The sequence below is a fragment of the Diadema setosum genome, chromosome 8 (genome assembly GCF_964275005.1).
Source record: "Diadema setosum chromosome 8, eeDiaSeto1, whole genome shotgun sequence".
Classification (NCBI taxonomy): domain Eukaryota; kingdom Metazoa; phylum Echinodermata; class Echinoidea; order Diadematoida; family Diadematidae; genus Diadema; species Diadema setosum.
Window position 1 is genome coordinate 18413109 of NC_092692.1, and position 21392 is coordinate 18434500.

Genomic DNA, 21392 nt, shown 5'->3' on the forward strand with positions numbered 1-21392 from the left:
GGGGGGGGGGGAAGTTGATTTTGAGCTATGGAAGTATGAAGTAGAATGCCTCCAGCGGGATAGTTCGTGTAGTTCTGAGGCGCTTGCCCGGCTAGTTAGGCGGTCGCTTAGGGTGGAAGCCAGTCAATTAGTTCTGCACCTTGGCATAGACGCCACTGTGGGACAAATACTTGATAAACTCGCAGGGTTCTACGAGACAGTGGAGTCCGGGGCCGTCCTTCTCCAACAACTCTACGCTGCAAAGCAAGGCCCAGACGAAACAATTTCAGCCTTTAGTGCAAGATTGCAACTAGCCATAGACAAAGCCGAGGGGCGAGGGGGGATAGCCCCCCAAGCCAAAGATGAGACACTCCGGGTCGTATTTTGGAAGGGATTAAGTAGGGAAGCGATCAAAACGGCCATATGCCACAAATACGATATGGTTGCCTCCTTCGATGAGCTGGTGTGCGTTGCCAGACTCGTCGAACAGGAGCAGGAGGACTTTAAGAAATTTCACACACATAGTTCCGGGGTGCCGACATGGGTAGGCATCCATGCCAGCCAGACTGAAAAGAGTAAACCCGATATAGCCGACGAACTTATGGCTCTTAGGGATCGGGTCCAGGCTTTGGAAATGGGAAGGTGGCCTCCCCGAAGTAGTACCCCACCCCCACAGGAGAGGCGATGCTATAATTGTGGCCAGCCTGGCCACTTTGCGAGAGATTGCAGTAGACCAGCTCCCAGATTAAACTCACAACCCCCACGCCCCTGTAGTTCCCCCACCCCCCGAACGAGACCTGCCTAGGTATGGACCACAAATGTTCTCACCCCCTCTCCAGGGACCACCTCCTCGCTACGGATCCATGGGTCCATTAAACGGAGTCAGGCCTCCGCCAAGTGAATGAGTAAGTGGGCAAAGCTCCTCATCTCAGTTATTAGGACGTATGATTCTCTTTTCAAATGAGGGCGTTGCTCTCCTGGGGGATACAAATGTAAATTGGGAAGTATGCATTAAGGATCTGGCAAAGTGCATGGGTTTTTGTTCAGAAAATGCACAAAAATACGCCAAAGCTGGGTCAGACCACCACAAAGCCTGGGAGCTACTACAAATTCTCTATTATGGGACACTTCAGGAACTTGTTGTACCCTATGTAAGGGATTGTATTGGAGCCAATATCAAGGCCACTGCTGATGGCTTTCTGCGGTGGAGCCGAGATGTCCAGAGTCCAAGATACATATGCACCCCACTGATGAAGAGAGTCTAAAACTGATGAAACATAGTGCGGAAATGCTATTCATTGATTCATCAGGAAACTGTGAACAACACAACCAGGATGTTTGTCCTTCTTACACACTCTACAGCCAGGGGACTACCTCTTGGAGTGATTTCGACTACTCCTGAGAGTCAAGACACAATTGCTGCAGGCCTAAACTTTCTGAAGACAATTCTCCCTGGGGAAAGCTTCTTTGGAATGGAGTCACATGGGCCGAAGGTCATCATCACAGATGATTCCCCAAGACAGGACTTGCACTCAGTATATCCACATACTTCTTCCATGCATCTTTCATCTCCTACAAGCCATGTGGCATTGGTTGTGGGACAGCCACAGTGGCATTCCAAAGAAGGACAGGCTATCCATTCTTCAGGTGTTTAAGAGGATGATGTATGCAGAAACAGCTGCCTCGGGAGAGCATTAACTGGACCCTCGACCTGTAACGATTTCTAATAACCAAGTGGCAGGAAATGGTGGTGAGGGGCATTTTGGACGGAAAGACTAAACGAATTTCAGTGGCCTACCACAAAATGGCAGAGGCAGTGGCAGCACAAGCAGGGTTTGTGATTTACTGACAAGAAGAAGAAGACTATCAAGGCGTCTATCAAAAATAAGTTGAAATATTTGCGGGAACGTTTCTGTAAGGCCTTTCAATAGGTTTAATACATCAGGGAAAGGGAGGGATGACATCCTTAAAGTATGCCCCCTCTACTACGAGCTGTTCACGAGAGGTTCACGAGAGGTAATGACTCTGCAACCTGATCTGTGACCTGAAAATACGCGACTTCTCGGTTCACCGCATTTAGCATGTTACCTCACATCACCGCATAGTATTTTATTGCTCAGTAGAAACAGCTCGAGGAGTCGTAAAATACGGGGTGATGTGAGGTGCCCTCTGTAGAAACACGCTCAAAGAAGCAGGAGAGGAAGAGGCAGAAGGCTGCTGCTGATGCAGAAGAGAGGGCTCCATCACACACCCCGCCCCCTCTAGCAACATCCCGGGCTGTCGCCTGGGGGGTGTTTCATGAAACTTTTTTGTCAGTGATTTACACCGACAACTGTTAAAAGCTACTGAAATCCTTGCGTCTGAGGGGGGCGTTTCATCAACGAGTTCGTCGGAGATTTCACCGACAAATTTGCTATCAGCCAATCAGACCAAGGATTTCATTAGCTTTTAACAGTTGTCAGTGTAAATCCTTGCGTCTGATTGGCTGATAGCAAATTCGTCGGTGAAAACCTCCGACGAACTCGTTGATGAAACGCCCCCCAGGTCTCCCATCCCACCTCCTGAAGCTACTGCTGTCGATGAGGTCATCCTGGAAGTCGTTTCTGGTCCTAGTCATGCAAGAGACACATGTGATACACTTCCTACTGTTGGCAAGGGGAAGGGCAGGGGAAAGAAGAACAAGGGGAAAGCAACAGACCAGCAGCTAGAGAGGAAGAACTTCACCCTCTTATCTACCAAAACAAGAGGACGCTGTGTTTGAGTGGCTGGAGGAAAATGAGCTATTGTGGAGCACACAGGCTGTTCAAGGACACAAACAGGAAGAAGGCCTTGTGGGAAGAGGAAGTGAGGGAACTGGATGTGTCCTCTGAACATCTGCAGGGCTGTTGATGGGGGATGCATAACTGGTGCATGGGTATCATACTATCAATCGTATCATTCCTGTAGCGGCACAAGAATTATAAATAATGACAACACTGTATCCCTCAACAAGATAAGAGTACAGCAACTCCCCAAAAATATTTGGACTAACCCTGAATCCCCCAAATATTGTTTATCTGTCCATTGGTCTCTGGTCCATTTCTCTGGGCACGAAGCAAAACATATCCCTTTGTGCCCCTACCATCACCATCTATGGTAAAAAAACAGCTCTCTTTCTTTGGGGATAAAGCTCGAAGTCCAATCAGATCTATTCTTGGGTTTCCTTGATTTTTAAAGACATGTTGATGCTTTCAAACACCCATTTCTAATCCAACACTTTGTTCTTTTTTGTTTGTTCCTTTTTTTTTTGCCAGTATACTACCATATCATTCACGTTACAGAAGAGATAGCAAAAATTCACATTCATGTGAAGAAAAATAGTGTTTATCAAATCTTGAGAAATGTTCAGAATAAAGTTTCCAGCAAGGCGAGTTTGAAATTTGCCATCCTTAGCTTTGGAAGAGTGTAGTACTTCACTGGCTGCAGGTGCACTTACATAGCATTAATTCAATAGAAGAGTTTCATTGCATACCTTTAAATCTACAGAGATTTAAAAAAAAAACAACAACAACAATAATAAATCACTAAAGGTGTTCCCAAGTTACATGATACCAAAATCTCCTGCCTGAATTAACGGATATGGACACTGCATACACTGACTGTTGGTGGGTTGGGCAAGCCCCAGGCATGTGTTGAGACCATCATAGCACCCTTGTTGGTGATGTATTTAATTAAAGCCAAGTACCATGGTAGTCCATCATTTGTTCTTGTCATCAGTGGGACGATCGCTGGACACGACGGGCCGACTGTCTGCCTCCGTTTTCCTCTTCTTCTTTGGTTGAAATGCGAGACCTATACCAATGAATGCAAACGTTACCACGTGAACGATGAAGAACGTCGACGCCCAGTAACGGGTGACCGCCTCCCAGCTGAGGAGAAGAAACCCGCACGCGAGGTAGTCAAAGGCGCGCATGCGGAGGAACCAGTTGAGCCAGTCGAAAGCGGTCTTGTTCTGCTCGGTGCGGAAGGCTCGGATGAGGAGATCCTCAGCGTAGAGAATCATTGGTACTGTCATGAAGCTGAGGTAGTAGCCAGGGTGGATTCCATGCCAGAATGCACTGACAAGCATCGTGGCTGAAGTACTGTCAGCATGAGGAGGTTAAGAAAGTGTCTTCACCATCAAATTTCATCATAGTGATTATGCTTAAGATGAATACAAGCACTTCAAAAATTAAGACACCTACAAACTTGTCATGTGATGTAAAATCAAGATTTTCATAGGTGCGGTTGCTCATAGTGATTACATCTCAACAATATTGCAGGTTTCCCTTGCTATTGTCATTTTTCTCAAAAACTTTGAAGAAACAATTAAAAACTATCATGAATGTTATATCCATTATTGTTACAGATTTTTGGATTTTTGTCAGTTAGGACAACCAATTTCTTCCTTGATTTATACTTACTTGATGTGAAAAGCGCTAGGTTCAATTTCAATACTTCATGTACCATAATTTTGATAAATGATGCCATGTGATAGGCTTTGATTTGTGTGCGTGTCTATGCATGCAGTACACAGCTACATAACAAAACAATTTATTACCTGAAATGGAAAAATATCTTGTTTGCACTGGTCTTACAGAAATATGTCGTTCCTATATGTGACTTTGGCACAACACATCATACATACAATTTGTTGGAGATGGAAAATAGATTAATAAATAAATTAATTATATCTCATTTGCACCACATATGAAAGCAAAAGAAAAACTGTTGGAAGTTGTCAAATTTGGCATCAAACAGTGAATAAGACTTTAACTGAATTCAAGTGCAACGTGATAAAAAAAATGAAGAAAATTTTCAAGTCACTTACTATATTCATCAAAACATTTTTTTTTTTGAAGCATTTTTCTCACACTACTACAAGTTCTCTCTGGACATTTCATGGTCAAGCCAATCTCACCTCCATGCCCTGACTGGACACCTAAAATAGATAAAATTCTTGAGCCACCACTGGACGGACATGTTCCACCATCTCATCCCATCTCTGAATGTGGTGGTCATGTCACACATGTAGCCATCGATGTTGTGCACAGCCTCGTAGTCATAATCTGCAGGATCAATCTCTTTACCACTGTGAACAGTCAAGAGATGATTAACAGTCTTTGAGTAATGTCATACACTATGGGAATTGAGTTGGAAAAATCTGCAAGGAACGTGAACAAATCTTAAAATGGTTACAAGGAGGAAGTATGCACAAACATGAATTCAAGGCAGAAACAATAAATGAGGCTCATTATATCGTAAAAGAGGGGAACTCATTAAAAAAAAGAAAAAAGCAGACTGTTTCACTCATCAATCACAAGCAACAGTCTCTATAATTGATGCCTTAATACTTCTTCACTCAAGTACTGTAAATGCCATATATTTAGCGAGTCTAATTTTTTGCAAATCGGGACTTCCTGACAATTTCACGAGTGCTTAAATTTGTGAGTGTGGAATACAGTATCTAGGCCCTACTGAATGAAGAAATGTATGCATGCACGTCATGTTCAAGTCGGGACCAGAATTAATATTTTTGCGTGTTTTTAAATTTGTGAATAGCACCTGACTCAAGAAATTTTCGAAAGTAAAAACCTTGCAAAATATTCAGCCTATACAGTACTCTTCATATATTCCTTCCTTAAGAAATAGATAATCAGCATGGAATTTGCAAGTTATTTGCACACAAATATTCAGTAGATTCAGACCTGACTAATGAAAACTCTGCAAAGCTGAAATGTTCCTAGACTGAAAATTCCCTGGCAAAGTCATAACAGCTGCATGCACATGGATGATTGTACAAAGTAACACTTCATCTCACACAGCACTTGTCATTTTCACAGTGAAATTGAAAATTGAACAAGTCATCTAATACTAATGGACCAGATCACTTGTGTATTAAAATCTATGGGTAGTCGTACGTTTCCACAAGAAAACTAATAAAAAATGATTTCACTCATATGTGCACATTCAACACATTTTAATAATGGAAATGCAGTTTCCATGTATTAGTTGTTGTTTTGTCAGGCAAGTCTTTGGAGAGTCTCAAGCAAAGTTTATGTTTGTATCTGTTTTTCTCTTTATACACATGTATCCATTAATTTGAATATATTGGTGAGCTGATCTATTTCTCCAAGGCAGTGTGCTCAAGGCATTCTAGTGTAATCTATTTTCTGCTGTGATCCAGGGCTACCATTGCACCCACCTTATTTCCTTTGGGTCAATAGAAGGACCCTGGCCGCACTTTGGTTTCAGAGCCTTCGGATAGGCTCCTAATGTTGCACTCATGCACACGCACTCCGACAGAAGCCAGGCTGAATACATCCGAGTCCGGAAGACAACAAAGATTGGGACCATGTAGAATGTCCTGCAGGGTTAAGGAGAAATTTATGTATTGAGCTACATTCATTTTTCTGCCAGATACAACAAAATTTCAACATGTCTGTTCAATTTGCCCAGAAATATCAAGTTTCATTATCTGGTGGACATAGTAACACAGACTCTTTAGCAACAAAGTAAATATAATGATATAATAGATTACTGGACGAGCTTTTCATTCATTTCGATGAATCAAAAGAATGAATGAACAGGTGATGGCCCACTTCATAAAACTCACCTATACCAGTAGCTGTTTTCATAGAATTCATCAGTCTTCATGTAGTCCACTGTAAAATAGTGTGAAAAGAGGAGGAAAGCGCCCCCTACTGGTATCAGCACCTTAATGCGGTTCAGCAGCGGCTCTATGCTCGGCAGTGAGGCAGAGTGTGGGTGGTGAAGCATGTCATAGTAGGTTTTGTACTTGAAATAGGGTCCTACAGCGGAAGAGAACAAGGTGATTTCATATCAAAAAGCATTAAAATAAAATCAAAACTGAGATGATAAATCATTGGAATGGAATACAGTTGTTCAGTTGTTGAAATGATTTAGTACCAGACCTTCAAATAAGATCATTGGAGAATCTATTGACAGCAAATTCATTTCATCCTCTTTGATCATGAACTGATTCAAAGCAAGCTACATAGAGTGGCAAAAATATAAGGTCAGTAGAAAGTACCTACATCTATACAACTGCTATGCACTATAACTATTTGCTACATTTAAATATGCCCTTACAGCTGAACTTTCTTTCATTTTTAATGTAACCTTTAACCCCTACACAAAATGAACAATATTGATCAAATACTGGTTTGAGTTACATCTATGAATACAGCAGGGCAGCACACTACCTCATTTTTTCTACTGGTCCAACAAGTTAATGTCAGACCAGTAGGCACCCAGTTTTTCCATTTTCACTGGTCTGAACCTAAAACTTACAAGTTCGAAAAAAAAGGGGGTAAAACAAGACTTGCAAGCATAGTATGGTTCCCTTTTCCCTGTTTCCTGGGATGGGGTCCCATGAAATTTACATGCAGTTTACGACCTGCTGGGGAGTGAAGGAATGCATATGTGCATTCCTTTGCCTGGCTGGCGACACTTATTGACTGACCCTTCTTTCATGGAAATCTCCACGAGCTTGACCTTGGCTGGCATGGCATGGGTGTCAAATTTCCCTCTCGTCCAGCAGGATGCACTGAAAATGTGGGGTTAGATGCTGATAGTCCATATATGTGATCATGCGTCACAAAACCAACAAAAAGTCGCACCCCTTGATTTTATGTGAGGACTCAAAAACAGGTGAAACGGGTCAAACAAGTCAATCTTTAGTTTCCCACATTTTCTGAAAGAGCAATTCTTTTTCTACACTGTTTGTAAGTTTGGGAACCTTAAAAATGAGAAAGTAAGTTTCAGCAGTCTTTCTACAACCCGTTTTTAGTAGCGTAGTGTAATCAGGTATGGCTCAGAGGCCCCTTTTAATTTCTTGAAAACACTCTTCACTTTCAATGCTAACAACTTTTGAAGGATAATGCTACTGCTTTGAAAGTTGTCATTTATCATGGACAGAACGTGTTGATAGAGCATGCTCAAATTTGGCTTAATCTGGTAATCTTTTCATTGTTGATGCTACGGTGGTTAACATCCCATGTTTTTTTTTGTCCCATTCATCACAAAGCTAGCACGGCTTGGTAAAGATTGAGCGCTTGATTAGACTCTGTATCTCAGAGTCCCTTTTCTCAGCTCACACTTTTCCACAGTATGTGCTTTCTTTCAGATATTTGGATAAGTTTAATGGGAGAGTCCATTTGAATTGAGTTATACATCATTTTACAGGGTTAAAGTCTGCTCTATCACAATCTGTTCTTAACTAAAAATCCATGTCTGGCGACTTTTCGTTGGATTTGTGGTGCAGGGTCACATATATGATCGCTACTGTATTCCAGACAAAAACAGATATGATCACTTGTGTAAAACTTGTTGAACAATGTGACTGTCTTTTAATTTTATCTTCCCTTGATTGCACTTGTTCTTTTTTCGACTGGCCCCAATAAAGATACTTTTTTTTTTTTTCGCTGGTCATGTCAGACCAGCATTGTTGAAAAGTGACTCGCCCGACAGTGATTTTTACTAGTCTGGACTGGCAGACCGGCACCAGTGTGCAGCCTTGAATATAGTACTCTGATCGTTTCTATTGAAGGTTTACCTGTTAAGATACCAATGAAACAGAATCCGTAGTGAAAGTGTTCAAGGATAGATGGATCCTCTATGGTTGGAACGTATCGCTGGGCCTTCTTGTCTTTCTCCTCTTCCCCTGGAGAATTTGTTGATGCTGCCTGCTTGATTTTGTGAGAGTCATGGACCTCAAAGGATACCCCAATAATCTGTTGATAGGATGGGGAAAAAAAAAAGTATGATCAGAGTGAGACTGGTGAGGATGGTAAGATCAAGGAGATGCAGGTAACCTACACACTGACAGATTCATTCAAGATCAGACTTGGTACTTTAGTGCACCTCTGGGGTATAAGGAGAAGTTGCACAACATCAGATGAAGTCGGAAGTTCAAAGGCAGAGTACTGCCTCATTACTCAAGGGTGAATGCACAATTTTACACTCTTTAACTGTTCTGATTATCTCTTACCTTGCTATCTTGTTGTAAAGACATAATTTCTGAAGCTCTTTCTCAACACTAAGCTTATAAAATGCAGGGGATCAGCTACAATCTTTAAGATTTCTTCAAAGCTATATGATTGATGTGTTTTAATGTACCTTTAGAGTAAGGAGAAGTTGCACAACATTGGAGAAAGATGTTGGAGGATCAAAGCCGAAGTAACCTGCTGCCCGGAAGAAGGCAAGGTAGGAGAAACAGAAGATGAAGCTCCAGACATGACACTTCCTGTGAGAAAGAAAACATAAAGCTGAACATCACGAAAACTATAACTAGAATAATGAAATTCACTTATTTCTCAATTCTTTTCAAAGATGGTTCATCTATACAGAATACAGTGTTGGTGGTAGGACCTATAGATCATGGACGTAGCTATGGACAAGACATATCAACAGCCACATCAAGGTTCAACCTCCTGTGCCAAGGTTGGACCATGCGCAAAAGCCTATAGGTTTCTACATATAGCAGGAGGTCGAATTTTCGATGGTGTTGTGGTTGAATTATTCTAAATCTAGACTGTCTACTTTCTCAACCCAAACGTAGAAACAGTCAGTAGGCCTAAACATTTACAAAATGCACTGATCTCACCTATAATGCAGGGCCTAAATTCTAATTGATTGGTGATGTCCATCCTGGGTTTTAGGGGGCTAAATTTTTTTAGGCTTCCAACTTCAGCACAGCCATATATGTTTACCCCTGCTAAAACTGAAAAAAAAAATGAAGTAATATGTATCAAAGTAATATGACAACTTGTTCCTCCTGCAATTCTCCGAGCCCCTTCAACGCCCCAAAATGAGATTCTTTTTGCGGGGCGACAGAGAACGGACAGGTTGGTGATCCACAGTGGCGGATCCAGGGGGGGGGGGGGGGGCGCACCTGGCGCGCACCCTCTCTTTTAATATTTTTTGTTAAAAATATACAAAATAAATAACAAAAAAAAAGCACCCCCTTTAATTTTGTAACAATGTAGGCGCCTCCCCTTCACAGAATTCCTGGATCCGCCCCTGATCCACCTGTGCGAAAGCAGTCAAGCGGTACTTGCACTCCCTTTCCAAGGTCAACTACATGTGCCACTGAACAATAGAAATATTGATTGGGCGTAAGATATGAATAGAGCATACACTGATGTGCTCACAAACTCTTGTTATTATACACAAAAGATGCACCTAAATCATAGAATGGGGTCAACAAAGTCAAATATCTACAGAGCTCAACCTTCATCACTATGAACATCTACGAGTTAAAATAGCATAACAAGCAAACGCTGCATTGAAAAAAGGCCGTATCCGGGCAATTACCCCCGGAGGGCAATTACCCCCCGGCCAAATACTGGTTAGTGGTAAGGTAAGAGTAAAGATTAGGGTTAGGGTTAGGTTTAGGGTTAGGAGTTTGGGTTAGGGTTAGGGTTAGGTTCAGGATTAGGATTAGGATTAGGGCCAGGGGAAGGGTGCGGGGTAATTGCCCAGGGGGTAATTGCCCTAGACCCAAAAAAGGCAAATAATACTGTGATATATGAAATTTTAATACAGAGGGAAAACAGATATTGATAGAAGAAACTCTAATCTTTCTATGACATTAGAACACTACATTACAGGCATTTTTGTGAGCAGCATTTATATTACTGGTAACACAAAATATCAAACATACAGATTTACGACATGATGAATGCAGGCACTCCTGTACCTGGGAACCTGGTATACCAGGTTTCCATAAAGGAACGGGTTAAATAATGGTGGCCTTAAATAGGGTTTCTACACCAGGGTAACTCACCACTCAGAGTTTTAATAGGGTTAGGGTTAAAGTTTAGGGTTTGGGGTTTGGGCTATAGTGGCTGTGCTGAAGTCACAGCCTAAAAATAGTAAAATAATTTAGCCTAGATTCTAGCTCCTAAAATCCAGGATAGCCTAATTAAATCCTGCCACACACACGAACTAGTCATTGGACGAGCACATGCATGTTTATATCAATTATCATGGCAAATATTGTGATCAGTATCATTTTTTTCTTCTTCTCCTTCTTCTTCTTCATCTCCTCCTCCTGTCCTCCTCCTCCTCCTTCTTCTTCTTTGTCTTCTTCTTCGTCAAGATTATTGCGCATTTCTTATCAGTGAAATACTACATAAATTCTTGTATATTTGTTTTTCGATTGTTTGTCCTCTTTACCTTGGTCCAACAGCATTGATGATGACTGCATTGACCAGCGTGGTAAACACAGAATGGAAGCTCTGCCATCGGCACAGGATGAGAACAAAAGACAGGCCCACTCCGGTACATAACAGTTGTTTATTTCGAGCACCCTTGGTATGCTTGACAACATGACCAAGTGATATGGATAAAAGGAGCATGAAGAGGTAAATTAGCTCGTCTCGAGACATGACTAGACTCTGCTTTATTCTGCCACAAATCCAGATGCTGAACAGTTTCTTGAGCTGATGAGCGCCGTGTTCTGGCCTTCGCTCGATCGGGCTGCGCGAGTAGTGTGACGAAGAAACTGCTCGGCCGCTTTCTGTTCCTGCTCGCCCGCCGCCCGCTCTCCGGGCGCACGGCCGCCGATGCAGGGCTCTCCCCTAGGGATGTGGAGTCTCGGTTTTACGCTGTGGCAGCGATTTTCTGAGGACCTCTCTATGCACAGCAGCATGCCTTTGTTGACCTTTGACCTGAACTTCACGAAGAACGGCTTCCAGCCAATGTGTAGAATGATATAGCATAGCCTCGCATCTGTGAATTATCATGCTATAAAATGGATGGAATTCGCCTTTTTGTAAATAAAAATTGCAATTTTAGACAAGACAATGTCTGTATATTTCAGAGTATGTAAACGCTTTTGCCGGTAAAAAAATTCAGTGTAATTGCTTTCTTTTTGCTCTATATTTCCTCTTTATTCATAATCTACTCATTCATTCATATGTTCATTGTTATTGCATGAGTTTTTCACAATATTTCTTATAAAACAGAAATCCTTACTCTCTTAATTTTGCTTTTTTAGATTGTAACATGTTCGTTATCATAAGCACAAGAATGTTGACAGAATAAGTGAATTGATTAGTAACTCTCAAGGGATCATTTAGTTTTGGTTGAGACCTAACTACTGGTTTCTAACATTTTTTTTTTTGTTTGTTTTGTTTTTGGTGAGATACTGAGAAATCTCCTATGAAATGTGAAAGAGTATGTGATGAAAAATTGTTTTGAAATGGCTGAGATATCCAAAACAGAGTGCCCGATCCTAATGAAAGGTGGGACTCACCTTTCATTACAATATATCACTTTTTTTTTTTACTTTGTTTTCGGATCTCTGCGATCAGTCATTCCAAAACCAACTTTCATCAAATAAACTTCGAATTCCTCGTAGAATATGGCCGTATACTCTATACTATTTCACGAGAGGTTTCTAGGTATCTTGCAAACAGTTAAAAGCCTAATCCTCACCTCCACCAATACTATCCAAATATCCCTTTAATAACTTTGAATTGGAAGATTCAATCTGGCTCCAGCAACAGTATGACCACAGCAATTATCCAAATCTAATGACATCCCTGGCCTAATTATTTTGGGATTATAGCTGTTCACTGCAAATATTGTTTTCTCTAGCTTGTGTAAATACGACTGGATAATTCTTAACTGGAATACCTCAGTCATTGCTAGCCAATGTTGCATATGCCTTTGGATTGCTGTGGATATTATGAAGAGGTAAACAAAATCAAAACATATCAATAAACTAATGTACGTGCATGCTTACATTTAGGCCAACTTAAATTGTTTGCATATATTGATATCGATTTTGTGACTAATTTCCTCATTACTACAATCAACTTTCAGCAAAGATTAAAATATCATGAATGCCAATTCAAGATCATGGGAGAAGTGGTGAAGAGGAAGAGAGTAAATTAGGTGTTTATTATATTTTTAATCTTTGAGCTGGGAATTCACATGAACTGACCAGGAATTAAATTCTATTTATTTTATAAAAATTTTTATAGCCATTGAAGGTCTAATTATTTACTTACATTTAGGCCCACCATACATCTTGAAACGTAATAGAGGACCAATGAATGGCTATATAATGCTTGTTTGTGCATGTGTGTGTGTGTGGGGGGGGGGGGGTGTGATATTTTATTTAATCATCAAAGTTAATTATCTTATATAATTCTAATCTGAAGCGTTTATACTTTTTCTCATGTGACTGCATAACATACTTTTTCTTTTAAAATTTCTCACACAAGCTAGGGACACCTCTGGTAAAAACATCACTGTTATGATAGCAGCACTGAGTATAATAGAGTGTTACTTTTTTATGTAATACCGTTCCTGTGCCCTTCTCAAATTGGCAAATCTTTGCAAATTTCTCTCTGATTTTGTACAGATTAATTAACCATAGCCAGTTCCATTTAATCTTTGTCCAATATATGATTTGCTACAAAATTGAATAGAGCCGAATAAAACTGATAAGATAATATTTGTGGCAAATTTCCCAAGATTTGATGGTTAAGTTAAACAGCAATGCATGGTTAGAGAGCAATAGGCCTATACATTGTTAATGAACAAACATACCATATATACAGACACAAACAGAAACACACACACACACACAAACACACACACACACACACACACACACACACACACACACACACACACACCTACAAACACTGCATTGCATTTACTTATTCCACACACATTTGCCATTCACTTTCTCTCACTCTACTTATTTTCTTCCCCATAATTTACAGGGGAATTCATCCCAAATACATAAGAGGATCCAGAAAAGGCAAAATATCAGCGGCACATGAGTAAAGTTTAATTTTTCTGGCACAATGAAGAAGCACTTGAGCTACCTCAGGCAGGGGTAGTGATTTTACCAATAAAATATGCCAGAAACAAGTTGAAAGAAGATGTAATCTTCATGAAAAAATGAAATTAGATTTTGTACAATCTCTACTCTGGTGGTATATTTTCTTTCTTCTTTTGCCCCACTGTCACATTATAACCTGTTGCAGTCTTCTTATCCAGAAATGACAGCACATTGGTTAATAACCAAAACTACAAAATTCCATAATTTTGAAATGGATTGTCAGATATTTATCAAATTTCACTGATGTGTACTTGTGATAGTTCTGCATGAAATGAAACCACATTTATGGCTGGAGTAAATTACCCTTGATGTAAGAGCAACACAAATGAATGCATCTCTCTGGAATTTTGTTTACTTTTCTCCTCAGCAGCAAATTTAATACAGAAGCCAACATGCAAAAGGATGTAAGTCATACATTTTGTATTCTGCATGCATGTTAATGCAATAATGCAACATACGTCATAGAACAATTAAATGGCATACACTAATCAAATATAACCAAAGATATAAAATGTATGATGAATTTCAATAAATTAATGATTAACTCTGTATAACTTTTATAACGTAATGTTATGAAATGAGTGATGGCTGCAAGGCCATGTAATTGCATGAAGAATATCACAATACAAGAGATTAACTGACAATGGTACACATTTTATCAAATTACGTTAAAAGTACAAATAAATTTTCAGCACCAATAAGAGAGGAACAATAATCATTACCTGAACTAATCATATATGGCTACATCATTGCACTTACAATTTTACATTCTTGTATGTGCAGGGACTATATCATTATACAAAACTGCACAAATAATACAATGATTGGTGAGGTACATTGGAAGAGACCTTAGATAATCTGAAAGGAGAATTTATCCTTCAAGAGAAAAAAAACTAACAATGTTTGAATAAAAACACTGACAACATAGCAACATATCATTTAAAGAACTGAATGAAACATCTCAAAGGCAAAAAAAAAAAATAAAGAAATAAAAGGAAAAATGTAAAAGTGGCAATTTTCATACATTTTGTGATATGAGAAACTAGCGCAAAAATAAATGCATGCATTTTTGCTTGTTACATGTATACGTAACACTATTCAATGTTTTGATTCGATGGAATTGAAAACAAAAGAAATTCATCTTACCCTGCTGAGTGTGAAAAATTACTTATGAGAAAATGTCCACTTTTACAGTATGGCTATTTGTTTGGATGTAAAATTAGGTAGCATGGCAGCCCCATGTGTGGTCTATGAAAGCAAAATGACAGTTATGTAAACGAAATCAATATATCATGACTTCAAATAGACACAATATGTAAAATGCCTCCTTGACATTCAAATGGCCATAACTCAATATTCTTTAAATTCTTACTCAAATCACGTTGATTATTCATCTTTCTTTCATTGTTATTTTCTTCTGAAGGATATATTCTCCTTTGACAAGACACTTTCAATGACAATGAAAAAAACACAATGATCACTAAATGGATATTACTAAGATGACTTCACAAATTGACCATTTTCTATCCTATTTTCTTTTTATGATTACATCAGCATTACATAATATTTCATACTACAACCATCATAATTACTCTTCAGCTCAAAGTTTCAGGTATCCTTCAGATCAGTAATGTTACCATAAAATTGAACATACAAATAAGAATGTGACAGATTTCAGTCTGCTCAAAATCATGGCTTGGTTCCAATTTTCTAAAAGGGAGTTGGTGTCGGGAAACTTTCCAACATGAATCATCACCAGTCAGACTCCAGAATTCACCTGCACTACTCAAATTATAATCACCCACTTACATTATATTCCCTTCCTCAGTCCATGAATTATCCATCTACTGTTGCTGAACATTTAAATTCAGTCCCTCCTATAATGCTACAGATCAAATCACTTGTCAGATTTCTGCCCGAGTTTATGCAAATGTACATAATTATCATTAAGTGATCTTCAGACAAGAGCATGAAACATGTATATCTTCTTTTCCATTTTGTGGAATTATTTCATACCATACAATTCTTTCCCTTTTATACTACCACCCAAACACTAAATCAAGTACAATTGTACAAAACTCATTCTTATGAAGTACGATTAAGTGTATGTGCCGTGTGAAATACCACAGTTTGTGAGAGCAGTTGAATAGAATTTATCACTGACGTACATGCAGTATGCTACTACTGAAAAAAGGGAAATTATGTATCAGTAATGAACAACAAAGTGGAAAGATATTACTGCACAGTTTTCACGGCTCCACGTGATATTGGTTACAGTTTGTTTGTTATTCCCAAGATTCATAATTCTGACAGTTTGTTTTACCAAAGGTTCATTAATTCGAAAAAGACAAGGTTCATAATTCTGAAGGCTTGTTAGTGCAAAAAGAAAAAAAGAAGAAAAAAAAAAAGATTTGTTATTCCAGAGGTTTGTTAACCTCACAACAAGATAAGGTCTGTAATTCTGCAAATTTGTTAGTATGCACCCTCATTTCATTTTCAAAATTACAAACCTTCAGAATAAAAAACCTGATTTCATTTTTAGAGTAACAAGCCTTCGGAATCACCCCATGATATTACGAAGAATGGAATCAACAGGATATTGTGTGGGAACAAGTAAAGCATTATTTGGCAGGGAGGGAAATATCCCTTTCACATAGAGAAGAGAATTTCTGTCTTTTTTCTTTCAAGTTTTTGTCAGCCAATTCAAGCTGATTCAAAACAGCCCTGGGCTACATGATATTGAGACACCACACACACGAATAAATTGATATGACTGTTACTAGGCCCTGCAACCATCTTAGTGGGAGCTTTCATGGTTACCTTTCAACAACATGATATCATCATTTTTCAGTCTAGCACTAGGAGGGTGTCTTTTGTGCAAAAAGAATATGTTGCTTCTTCAGCAGTAAAAATTGTTTCCCATGAATAAGACACAGGAAATATCAAATCTATGTGATATTCAACACAGATTGTTGAGTTTCTAGTTTCCTTCTGAATCACTGCCCACTGCATGACCTGTCTTTGATTGTGGCTGGATGTATCTCACAAATAGCAACATATGAAGATCCTTTCCATGTTTTGGACAAAGATTAAATTTTGTATTACCAATTTGGACATGATATAACATGCAAACAAGTCAGAATATAAGATGGGTTCACAATAGAGTTCATGAGAAAAATTCTGTTTGGTAGTCAGCAAACTCTCCATGTGGTCCCTTTGTATTTTCTCCTTTTTTTCATCCAGGAGTTTAAAAAATAATAAATTGGTTAACTGAAGTACATATTTCCTTCCAAACACAAAATGTCCCACAAAATACAGTATGGTACATGATGTTGCCCCTGTCTGTACAATCACTCGATGGACAGACCTTTTTTGGACATGGATACGCAGTGGCCTATCGCACTTGCCCTCTTTAACACCTTATGCAATACTCACAAAGTGACATCAGTTTCCTCCATTGTATAACTTCATACAATGTTATCACATTGTAGGACTATAATACATCGTTCATTGTATAGTCTTACACATGCTTATCTATGTTCACTCTTGCACAAAACGAACTGGATGCCAAATTTCCCATGTTTCCACATAGACACAAAATTGCAGTCAACCATATTCACGTCACTCCTGTTACAATACCTTCACTTCATTCTGATTAAATACACTCAGTCTCAAATCTGTTTCATAATACAAAACTCTTTACATTTCTTTCTTGATTACACGAATCAGACCTTTCTAATATCCACCAGTCATTATAATTTGGCCTGGTAACATTCTTATGCACATTGTGGCAAGATAGCTTATACAGAATATTTTTTTTTAAATGAAATAATACTAACAAAATATGACAAAATTATTTCAATAGTGTCCAACAATCAGCTTTTGGTAAATTGAGATATAAATGTATACAGCAGCCATCCTGCTATCATAGTGACAGAGAATATATCAAAATCAAGGAACGAATAATGACAGACAGAGAAAAATCAAACAACCAAACAGCACTCTCGAGGACCAATTCAATGTTAGTAATCACCAGACAAGACATGTCTCAGTCACATCCTTTGTATGTGTGCCTAACCTTTTATCACTATATTTCTCTCAGGGGAAACTCATCCTTTGAAAGGAAAGTTGTTACAAAAGTGAGTTGCTACACTTCACAAACAAGTACTACAATTGTACTTTAATACTGTTACATTGTTTTCTTCATTAAGATAATGACTCTAATACATGATAGTAATATATCTAAACATTAGAACTCACAGATAAATATAATCTATAAACATGGTTTATTGCCATTAAGATACTGCTGCCTTTAAAAGTTTTTTGGTGAGTCTTACTGTCAGTCAGTTTGATGAGTTTACAGTATCATTAAAAGATTAAGTAGAATCAAAATAAGAATATGAATGTGAATGCCACAGTTATATAATTATAGGCAAGTCTTTCTGCACAAATTCCATATAATTTTCCTCACTTCGCTAACACAGAAAATCATTTCAGCACAGCCTCTGTGCTTCTTCACATTTGGGGAAAAAAAAACTACCTTGCAAGTTATTGGCATGAGCAAACAATTTTAAAGTGGTAAAACTTGAGGAAACACATCTCTCAATAGGTCAGAGACCTATCTTGAATGAGCTAAAAAGGGGGAATTACGTCTGCAGCATGTTGGAAGTTCTGTGGTTTTCGGGCAGTCTGTACCGCCTGGAGGGTATTAATGAAAACTTCCGACCAATGATTGGTGCAGATGAATGAAAACATTAAGGGAAAATTCACAAATCTTTGCACAGGGTTCTTCAGCACTCTCAAAACTCTCCTCTTTTTTTCTCTTTCTTTTTCTCTCCCCTCTCCTTCTATCTTCTCTGCAGCTTCTAAATCACAACAGCTCTACTTGCTTGGAACACATTCGACCACTAGAATATATAACTGAGGATGAAAGGTTTGCAGGGTTTTTTGCAGTCAGTGTTGTTGTTTTCAAACAGCACATAGAATATTTTTTTTTTCCTCTCAGTCTGTTTTTCCCAAGTATCTGTTTTCTTCCCCCAAAAAAATATTTTGCAAGGACAACTTTAACATGGTGCAAACCACATGGTGAAAGTTTTTCAACATTATTAACATACCACAAACAGCTTAAGCAACTCCTGTTAAAAGCAGCAGCAAGAATAAGGTGATTCAAAACATGAAGTGAGATGTTCACTTTTTAGAATGCAAAATTAAATGATGTTACAAAATGAAGAGCATCCAATCTCCCCAACATACATTAACCTTTTACCTCTCAGAATCTGTTGGGGCCTCTCCAAAGTATATAGTCTATGGATATCTAAGAATCTCAGAAAGAATAGGTTAGTAAATAATTATGGGCTCTAAGTGCAATTGTATAAGAATACTTTGTTATGATTGTATTTTAACCAGTTGACCGTTTGTCATTGAGAATCTTGTGAAATCCTCATACGGCATGATGATTCAATTGCCTCAACAGAAATGAGGATGCATGTAAACCTAACCCGTGCTTTACAGTCAGTGTTGGAAGGCAGACACAGTATAAAACTGGTGGATCAACTTCACCATCCCCATAATGCAACACTGCATGGAAGAGCATTAATACTGAACAACGTACGATGTTACAAGTTCTGTGTCCTTAACCTGAAGGAGAGTTGCATAATGCAAGAAAGTGTTTAAAGGGTTTAATTGCAGTACTCACAGAATATGCTCAAATATTGGACTGCTGTCTTTCCGATGAATTTCTGAGCAAATTCATAGGAAGATTTAAAAACCCCCATTTTTACCACAAGTCTTTCCTTATAAGGTGTATTTTTTTTTTCATCTACATTTGCAATACAATGACTTGGCTGGGCATCACCACCTAATACTGCAGACACTAAAAATGGCTACAATACAACCTTTCAGCCACACAGCAAACCCTATCAGTGATGTCTAAAAAACACCAGGAAATAAGTTATAAAATCTGATCATCATCCTATTACCTTCAACAATTGACACAAGGATTACTCAAGAATTTCCTGAATTACCCCCTCATTGGTTGGCATTTCCTGTTTAACATGCTCAGACAAAGTACACATTTATCTGCCAGCGTATGAGTTGTACATTGCATAGTTGTTGTTCTTGTTAAATGAGAAACTGACCCTGTTTTAGACAAGAGTTGAAAATACACTCAATGCATGTGTCCTGAAGTACAATTGTATATTGTTTTCCATTCTTATCATCAGACATTGCATTGTGACAAACCGGGTAAGACTGAAGCCGGGCAAATTAAGCTTGAACGAACATCCTGCAATCCCTGGTATGTCTTGTAGAGGGTTATATGATGTTAGAGCTTTAAAAATTGTCAGGGTGTTCAGGTGAGAAAAAAAAAGAGGAAAAAAAATATACTAATACAGTATAGCTATACCAAAACAGTATATGAATTCATACGTCTGGGCCCCGTCTTATAAAGCCTTCAAATCAATCACAAGTCCCCAAATCAATCGCAACTTGCATTGCAGCACACAAAAAACTTGTGATTGATTTCTATCACAAGTCTTTATAAGACAGGCCCCTGAACACTGACTAACGAAACAATGTATAACGAAACAACATATCGAAACGACGGTCGGAGTATCGTTTCAAACTAGAACTCGATAACAAATAAGCATTCCATCATTTCCATATGCATCTGAGCGTATGGTGACCATAAAACGGTGTAACTGGGTGGGCTGTAATGTGAGGGCGCATGAAAGGTGACCCTATTCCTCTCACTAGCGGTGACATTACGACCATAGCAACATGCGCAGGGAAACTGTGCATCTATACGATGTTTTCCAGAATGGTCGAGATTAGCGTCTGTACAGTCTGTTGGCTATATGATGATTCTTTACACGTCGTTTCTTTATCAAGTTTTGGTATAAACTGGTTTGCGTCTGAACAGGGGGTGTTTTGCTTCAATATTAAGATGAATTTACAAAGAAATGGTGACCACAATTGGCTTTAAATTATCATGCTTTCTGCCTCACTTACTTCAAGGGAAAGTATTAATGCTTTAAGTCTTTCATCAAAATACACAGTCACCTTCCTTTATTTTCTTATTTGTGCTGTAAGTACTTGTGCTCTTTTTACTCTATGAAAAAGAAATAATTATAACAAAAATAATACATAATAGAGCACTTTGTGGTTTGCACAGAAATAATACAAACTTAGGTGAGCAAAATTCATGTGGTCTGGCATCACTCTTTAGGAGCAATAAGGACAAAAATAAAAGGAGTGACACCATACAAGAGTGACCAAGACCAAGACTATAGAAACACATAAAAGAACATCAAACTCATTGAACTCTTCTAACTTTATCAAACAAAATGATAACACCATGTGTTGCAGTGAACTGATGAGTGAAAAGTGGAATCAAGTGCATTCCTTTCCCATAACTGTGGATGTATAACCACCGCTGAGCTGCAACTGGTAGGCAATGTCTTGATCACACTTGAAAAATAAAGCAAAGTAACAAAAAATATTGTCCTCT

The 21392-nt window shown here is 38.7% G+C and overlaps 1 protein-coding gene across 1 annotated transcript; it reads right to left on the minus strand.

The window, feature by feature from the left end:
- Positions 1–3715: 3715 nt before the first annotated feature.
- On the minus strand, positions 3716–11411 carry LOC140232115 (lysophospholipid acyltransferase 7-like). The gene is made up of 7 exons (XM_072312263.1): positions 11200–11411; positions 9139–9265; positions 8576–8753; positions 6614–6809; positions 6203–6364; positions 4919–5089; positions 3716–4100 (listed from the first exon to the last, which is right to left on the minus strand). The coding sequence occupies exons 1-7, from the start codon at positions 11409–11411 to the stop codon at positions 3716–3718; spliced, it is 1431 nt and encodes a 476-aa protein (XP_072168364.1).
- Between the last annotated feature and the right edge of the window lie 9981 nt (positions 11412–21392).